The 9,068-nt window shown below is 34.3% G+C and overlaps 1 protein-coding gene across 1 annotated transcript in view; it reads right to left on the bottom strand.

Moving 5' to 3' along the window:
• Window positions 1–1,900: 1,900 nt before the first annotated feature.
• GNAT3 (G protein subunit alpha transducin 3) overlaps window positions 1,901–9,068 on the bottom strand; it is a 68,858-nt gene continuing 61,690 nt past the window's right edge. Inside the window, 5 exon segments of the mRNA XM_060108838.1 lie at window positions 1,901–1,935; window positions 1,938–2,084; window positions 3,821–3,974; window positions 4,171–4,250; window positions 4,253–4,299. Coding sequence (XP_059964821.1) covers window positions 1,901–1,935; window positions 1,938–2,084; window positions 3,821–3,974; window positions 4,171–4,250; window positions 4,253–4,299 — 463 coding nt within the window.

The raw sequence follows: 9,068 nt of genomic DNA, 5'->3' as shown, positions 1-9,068 counted from the left end.
AATATTCATAAATACATACTGATGCTTGTTAATTTTTGCAAAGATTGAAATGAGTTATGTATTTTTAGAAGATCATTTCTGACCTCACCCTTTCTACCTACGTTATCTAAAAGAGGAACCCTAAAGGTAAGTCAGAGCCAAAATCTAAATTATAATAGTAGTATTTCAAAAAATATTCTTTTCTCGTACATTCTTTTCACACTGTTAGAGGAAAACAGATTAAAGTAAAGCAGGAGAACAAAAAGCAATGGATGAAATGACAGAATTTCTAATCTTAATTTAAGATCTCAAAGCATTGACTAGCTCCTAGCAAAATGTTGGGTTGTGGTGATATAGATAATGGGTCTTAGCCAGAAAAATTTATTGAATACCTGAACTAAATATATTCTCGTACACTTTTTGTCTTTGGTATCTTAGGCTCCTTAATAACTTACATTTTGCAAAGAAATTTCAAATTAATTGTTCATACTATAGTAACGTTTTTATTTGACTGTATTTGTTAATAACTCCTTGTGTTTCTGAAAATAAAGCCAGAAACACTCTAGTCAAGGTTACTGATCGAATAGTGATCATTCTTGCATGTTTAGAATGGAAATGTGTTACAGAACAGTGAAGTAGTAACACTGAGACAGGGCTACCTAAGTCTGCCTGAGCTACAGATTCGCAAATTGCTTGATTTATGTTCCTTTCATCTCATCTAGTTACACTAACCTAATTAGCTCTCTTTTCAAAGAAGTTATAGATCTTAAGCACTGATCTCCTATTCTGATCTATATATCACCTTCTGCAAGTGGAGAGGGTAAATGATATCAGACATGCTTAACAAGTATATGTTGTAAATAGTGCACACTTTAAAAAAGAAAAAGTCATCTTTTCTGTTTATAAGTAATGACTTTGTTTGTAAAGCACCAAATTAGCTTTTAAAGAGTAGGCTTTGACCACTAGCATCCGGTGTAACGTTTAGACAGCACAATACACTACTAACAAGAAGTTCAATGTTTCTCTTTTAAAAAAGTCTCCTAATTACTCACTCTTACTTCCTACTTCTTATTCACAAAGCTAAAACACGCTAGTGCTAAGACATTGAATTATTTTTTTCTCTTGAGGTCTCAATTTATTGTCCCCAAACCATCAATTACAGTAATGTTCCATGCTGCTCTGGAATGAAATGTAGGAAACGAGTACTCCATTGAGGACTTTGTTCAGCCTAAGCAGCCTTACACTGTGTTCTTGACCACACGTGGTCCCCTGTTTTCAGTCAGATTGGTACAAAAATATATCATTGAAATCCTCAATTCTAAAGGTAAATTCAGCATTAACGATTTTTTTCTAAGTAAAAGTAGCAAATAAAAATTGGATGCATTTCTTTTGCATATGTAATTTCCATCAACAGATACATGTATAGTGAACATTGCATTTGCAGGTGGCTGAATAGGAGTATTCAATAAACACCAGTAAAACACCACATGTATCATCTTTGAATAGTTTCTACAGTTACAGGCATGGTTACATTATCAGCAAAAATGGATGCCTCTCAAAGTCTGGCCAGTGGAAGTAATATGGAATACCTTGCTTTTTTTCCATTGCTCTGTCATTAAAAATAGGCCACAGTGCAGAATTTACTTCCAAGCAAATTCAGTGTCACTGATATGTACAGTTATAGTGTTACCAAAATGTATCAGTTTTCAGAACTGAGGACATCAAAGACACCCCAATCCTCAGTATCTCAGAGAAATCAAAACTCATCCACATGCAGGTGACAATACATTAAAATTTTTGTGTGAAAAATTTCACCTTACAACACTAGTTATACAAGTTAATATCTATTAAAACTAAACACATCACACAGCACCTTTTGTGTGTTGAAAAGTGTACGTGAGCAAGAAGAAAAAAGGATTGATTAGAAGAGCCCACAGTCTTTCAGATTCTCTTTATTATATCTGTAACGGCGTCAAACACAAACTTGACACTTTGAGTATCTGTAGCACAGGTCATGTGGGAATAAATTTCCTTATCTTTTTTAAAATTCAGGTCTAGAAACTGGTTCTTGATGTAGTTCCTTGCATCTTCAAATGTATTTGGACCTTGTTAAAAAAAATGAAAGAAGTAAACTTTAACTGCATTTAAAAAGCATCAAATTATAAGTAATATCAATAAGTTTTTTAGGATTTTACTTTGTGTGCTATTGGATGCTCTCAGGATTGAAAAATCAAAACGGCAGTGGTTAATTATCAGAGGTTTATACAATATCTACTTTGTGCTGGGAACTATGCTTACCTCCCTGGGGGCTTCAGGTGGCTAAAATGTAACCTCTGCGTCAGAAAGCTCACAGTAGAGTAGAAACACTAATATATTTATATAACAAAGTGAGTGAGTAAAAAAGCCTGTATATATGTTAAAGATTATGCATGTAAATGTGTGCATGGGTATTAATATGAACTAAAAGAAGAAAAGAATGGAAATTATAGATGAGTGGACTACATAATGAGGTGTTATTTGAGCTGGACCTTGAGGGTTAGCTAGGGGAGACGAAAAACTGTGTGAATGAAAGCCAAAAAGGCACTTACTGTATGATTTCAGCTCTTTGACATTCTGGGAAGGGCAAAACTACAGAAACAGTAAAAAAGATGAATGGTTTCAAGGGTTGAGGGCAGCGAAGACATGGAGCACAGGCATTTTTAGGGCAGTGAAACTATTTTGAATAGTGCTGTAATGGTGGGTACATTGACATGACTTTGGCATAACCCATTGAACCGTGCAACACAAAGAGTTAACCCTAACCTGAAATACGGACTTCAGTTAATAATGTATCAATACCTGTTCATCAATTGTAGCAAATGTACCACACCCCTTCCAGATGTTTATAATAGGGGAAATTGTGGGAGCTGGCCAGAGAGGGAGTATGTAGAAACTTTTTTCTGTTTATTTTTTTCATAAAGTAAAAATTGCTCTAAGAAATAAAGATGATTACTTAAAAGAAAACATACAGCTCTGAATTATGATTGTATATTTAATTGATAACATTCAGTACAGAAGCATGATTATATTCAATCATATGATAACTATGTAAACATAATGTTTACAAATAAGAAAAATATAAGTACTCATTATAGATGAGCACAAACAGCTACTTTGACACAATTCAACACCCCTGGCACATCTGGGCTACCCACATATCTAACTGGTGAAATTGGGTTTTTATTTGTGTTTAAATCATAAATATTTCCATCTTACACAATTTCATTAACAACAGGGCATATAACTATTTACCAAAAAAAAAAAAAAAAAAAGTCTCCAAAAGAAACACAACGCTTTTAGAGAAACTGACATTTATATTCATCGGCTAAGAGGGTCAGTACTAAAACTCTAGGAGCTAGGAAAATTGGAAAAATAGATGTCACCCTTCTCATTGATTCAAGCTATTCCTCCGGAAACTTAATTCTGACTTTGAAGAGCCACTGAGGTCTAGTACAACATTACAAGGTTTCATTAGGAAATATATTAAAAAAAATGCCAATTTGGAATATAATTTACACTCCTATTATAATGTTTAAGATAATGTAGTTTGCAATGCCATTATACATTACACAGAGTAGCAACCCTGGTCTGTCCACCTCCCCTTTATTCATTAGAGCTTTGCTTTAATGCAGGCAGTGTAGAGAGGGTTTCCTCAGATTCTTCCCAGGTTGGATCATATACATGACTCAAAAAAGTATCATAAGCCTCAACCTCCTAAATATTACATATCAAAATCCAGATAGAAAAAATGTACCTCTATACAAAATTTTAGTACTATGGAATTAAAAGAAAAGTATCTTACCAGTGTACTCTGGAAAGCAGCTACCAAGATGCACTTTGGTTACTTTTTCTTGAAAGAGATCTTTTTTACTGAGAAACAGGACTATGGAGGTGGTTGCAAAGTGCTTGTGATTACAGATACTGTTGAACAGGTGAAGGCTTTCATGCATTCTGTTCTGTTCTGTTAGGTACAAAAGATAAAAATGTGTTGGATTATTATTTGCAAGATATTAATGGTGGGCATTATGAACAAGGATGTAGAAGTAACATCTGTCTTTGGAAGGTCTTAACTGAGTTGGGAAATGGGGTATTCATATTGGAAAGCACAACTGCTTATTTTTTACCTTGACCGTGTTTTCCTTTTAGACTTACCACTTCTTCATCTTCCACCAAGACCATGTCATAGGCACTGAGTGCAGCACAAAATATAATTCATGTAACTCCTTCAAGTAGTGAATCCATTTCTTTCTCTCAGATCTCTGTCCACCTACATCAAACATTCTTTAAAAAAACAAAAATAACAGAATAAAGAACCATACAAATATCGTCCAAAATTTACATTAAGATGAACATTTGGACTTATAATTGAATGTTCCCATCTGTTTAAAAGGTAGTCTTTCAGTTTTTGCTGATTATAAAGTAAGACTTGTTTGGCCAATTTACAGCTCAAGAACTAGAGAAAAAGAGAACATTTATTTATTTTTTTGGTATTCATGCAGCCTGGAGCAAAATAATTCACATACTGACTTTGAGCAACTGGAAAATTTACAGCAGTTTAGAGTTTTAATAAGACATCTATTGGTCTTAGGGATTTTGATCAAAGTCTATGCGTATTCTTATATATCCAGAGCCCACAAGAAGATTGGAAGCTACCATAGTTCTGATACTACGATTCTTCCCTCTTCTCTTAGCTCCTCTTACCTCCATTCATTCATTCAATTATCATTTGTGTTCTACATACTAGACACTGTGCTAGGCCTACCGACACAAGGATAAAAGGACATGGTCACTCTGTCCCCTATAAGCTGGGTAACCTTGGGCAAGTTACTTAACCTCTCTGCACCTTAGGTTCCTGATGAATAAATGATAATAACAGTACCTATATTGTGAGGTTGCTTTAATGATTGAGTAAATACAGCATTTGTCTCATAAGTGTTAAAAGCTTATAACATCATTTGAACTCCTTTCTGTAAGGTTCTTGGACTTTTCCTAACATAAAATAAGGGAATTAACTTTTTGTCCATGTTTTCACAATTTATCTATGTGTTCCCTGTGTGTTGTCACTTGCTGTTGTGTATGTGGTTTTTTCCATATACTTTTATATAATTTTATTTATAAATGTTCTTTTCTCCTTTATGGCTTCTGAATTTTGAAGTGTTACTAAAATTGCCTTTCCCACTTTAAAAAAAAAAAGGACTGGTCACTATCTTCAAAGAGCTTGCTGTCTTGTAAAGAGAAAAATACATTATTATAATATTATGTAATATTCTAATATATATGGTAAAATGTGAGCCCAGAGGAAGATTTAAATCAGCCTGAGGGACCATGTAACAGTTCCTTTAATATAAATCTAACTTTTTGCTATCTCAGGACTTTTGTGTAGTCCATCTCCTTTCCACGTGACACAGTTCCTTTCTTCCTTCCATAAGGCTGCTTCTTTCTCAGCTTTCAGGTCTTAATGTCAATGTCTCCTTCACAAGTAACCACCTTGAGTGTCCATGTAAATTCTTAACTCTTTTCATTGCCCATTTACTTTCTATTGTATCACTCTCTTTATTTCTTTTATAGTAACTGTCACAATCAGTAAATAAGTGGTTTATTTTTTCACATGTTTAATAGCTATCATCTCCCTAATAGAATAGTAGCCTCATGAGGGCAGGGACCTTATCTATATTAGTGATGGCTATATTCCCAGTACCAGGCACTGTGCCTGACACATAATAGACATGCAATAAATACTTGCAAATAAATGAATAGAATCCATGTTAATGGAATGGAGGGAGGAGTTTTACATAAAGTGCATGTACAAGTCATCAAGGAATGAGAGAACGTGGCATGCTTGGGGCAAATAATTATATTTTTGGAAATGGGAAGATTAAGGTAAAAACATTGAGGTATATGGCCTGATACTTATTCATTTATTCAGCAAATATTTATTTATTGAGGATTTATTACATTTCAGGTAACAGAGATGATTCAGTCTTGAGAACCTTGTAAGTGGATGATGGTGGTGTTTATGTGTGTGTGTGTTTGTGTGTGGGTGTGTGAATACACTTAGGATATCAGTGTCTGATAGGAAGTGTAGAGGGTGGGTTGTAATTTGAAATGGAGTGATCAGAAACTGCTAGAAGATGATAGATGTGTAAAAAGAATAGAGGCAGCAAGAGGAAAAGTTTTGAGCAGTCAGGAGGAAGCCTGAGGTGTTAGGCCAGAAATAGATTTACTGTGTCTTTTACATTACATGAGAAGATTAGTTTTTATATTGTAGTCAATGGGGATCTATAGGAGATTTGGGGGTAGGGAATTAACATTTGTTTGTTTTTGTTTGCTTATTGTTATGGTAAGTCACTTTGATCTGAGTTCAGAAGATAGATTTGATGAGGAAGAGACCACAGGCAAAGGAAAATGTATGGGGCTTTCATAATAGCTTAATCCTAAGATATTAAGTACCAGGGAGCATCCTAGCTGTACAGAGATTTCAAAGGTAATAACTATATTGGGGTATTAAATGTCAACCAGCTGATTTACTGAAGATAATCAAAAGTACAGCACACCGTAGTGCTAGTACTTTACCTTTCACGTAAGCAAGTGGAGAACAGATATATAGAACTAAAATTCCTCAAAAATATATATGTACCAATGCAAAATCACTCCATTTCGTAGTAGATTGAAAGAGCAGTTGCTTACAATATTGAAGACAACCTTGAGGAATTCAATCGCTGTGTGGTTTGGAAATTTAAATTCAGTGACAATGAAGACTATTATAAGTGCTGCTAATTACCCAATCCTCTGCAGTTTCAGACTTGTGATAAAAGTGGAGGAAAGGGACGGTATTGACTTTAGGTTATATTATGTAAAAATTAGCCAACAAATTTCATTTTTAAAATTCAGTAAGCATTCTTTTGGAAGCAAGGATAATAAATATGCATTCAGACTTTTAAACTTTTAGCCAACAATGATTTAAACTTCACCATAAACTTATAAGATAGGTACAATTATTATTCCTGTTTTTTCATGAGCCCTTTAAGCAACTTGCCCGAGGTTTATTCGTTCAACTGATCCTTGAGGCTGCTGTGTACCAGGCGCCGTGATAGGTTCTTCGTGTATGATAGTGACGCTGTGAACGTTGTTAAGCTTTGTTGTGAAGCTCGTTAAGTCTACTTAATTAGACTAGAGGTGTCTAACTAGTACTATATAGTGTCTACTGTTAGCTCTCAAACCCTCACCAAGTAGATTGGAATTATCTTTGTTGGGGAGTCTTCTTTCCCCAGGTCAGACAGTAATTCTTTGTGTTATCGAACAGGTGACTGGGCAAAACTTTAAAACTTTCCCCTTCCCAGTGGTTTTGTTGCATTCTTTAAATGGGCCATCTGGCTATCTCCTGAGTTTGACAATTCAGCTTCTCTGTAGCCTGCTGTGGATAGTAACACCTGTGTGTAAGAGATAGCTATTCTCCTCTTCAGTCAAATATACACAGTTGGTAAGGGGTATAAGTTATGTAATATGACCTTTAGCCCACTGTTCTCTTAACACATCTTACAGCCTCTAATAAACATGTTTAAATATGCTTAGCTCTCTCCCAAGGAAGGGAGGACAAAGATTACTCAGTCTTCGGGTTTTATTCATGTTGGTAAAATGGCTTCTGAAAGTCTACCTTAGATTGCATGCTAATAATCCTCTCATATTCTAGGTCCAGGGAGCACTGACCGTTTCTCTAAGTGTCATCTGCTATTATTGAACTGAAATGCTCATTACCAAATCAGACCAGTGGCTGGAGTTTTGCTTTTATATTGATTCTCCTGGATATTACATTAGCTCTAAGAAAGGGTACGTTTTTGTCTTGCTGCTGTTGTAGTAATTTGTTCTTTACACTTCTCTTTTCATGTATAGCTCTTCATCTAAATTTTCATTTGAGGCTTATTTTAGAGGTGTAAGGCATTATAACCACTGAAAAAATGTGGAGATGCCCAAAGTGGAGCATGGAAGAAATGTAAATATACACTCCATCATAACTATTCTGAGAAAAACAGTAATAGAAATCAGAGGAAAACCTGTATACTTGCTGACTGAATATCTGGATTGGTCAAATCTACTGGGATAATTAATGAGGTGAATGGATATGTGATATAGCTTGAATAACCTTAATTCCCTGGACAGTTAAGATAACTAGAGCTTTAGAGACTTTAAATGGAACTTGGAATTCTCATTTTGGAAAGGTTTTATTTATTTGTTTACTTATGTATGTATGTATGTATGTAATACATGTTTCCTTAAGTCTGATATTTAAGTAAGGATTCTTAAATAGTAAAGAAAATGGGTTTAAATGCCTGAAATGTACGACGTAACTAAAAATTCACAGGCTAGGCTTTTAAGCGACAAGTGAACATCAATTATTTGTTAAACTGCCCATGATATTAATATATTGCAAGCCATCAGAGTTTTATGGCTTTATATTAAACAGTTGACTAAACAGTTGAGTTTTATAGTCCATTTTAAACAGTTGGGAAAGTTATTGAGTTTTATTAGTTTATGTTAAACAGTTGGCTAAATATTTGGCCACACAAGATTATTTACATTTCATATCAGAATAGACTATTATGGAATAATATGCCCTTTATAGTGTTTGCAAACTCATTGAATAGTCTAGGATAGCTAAAAATTAATAATGTTACTGCAGCTAATTTATTTGTGAGATGTCTTTGCTCATCCTATAAGCATGTGACTCTCTTGGAAAAATAACAATTTCTGACATCATTTATATATTTGACCACAGAAAAATAGGATCTAATCTGAGTAGAAATTTATTTTAAACTATTCTGTTGAATGGGATTTATTCAACATATTTGACTATATCAGAAATGGTATAACTTTTTATTTTTTTATTGAAGTATAGTTGACATATAAAATTTTATTATTTCAGGTGTACAGCTCAGTGATTCGACATTTATATGCATTATAAATTGGTCAGCACAATAAGTCTAGGTATAAAATCCTAAGGTGGCTACGTATGTCAGGGCCAACAGGTAGATCTGTGTCACCACTACACAGTC

This window comes from Mesoplodon densirostris, chromosome 9, assembly GCF_025265405.1.
Source record: "Mesoplodon densirostris isolate mMesDen1 chromosome 9, mMesDen1 primary haplotype, whole genome shotgun sequence".
Classification (NCBI taxonomy): domain Eukaryota; kingdom Metazoa; phylum Chordata; class Mammalia; order Artiodactyla; family Ziphiidae; genus Mesoplodon; species Mesoplodon densirostris.
This window is presented reverse-complemented; position numbering and strand designations above follow the sequence as displayed.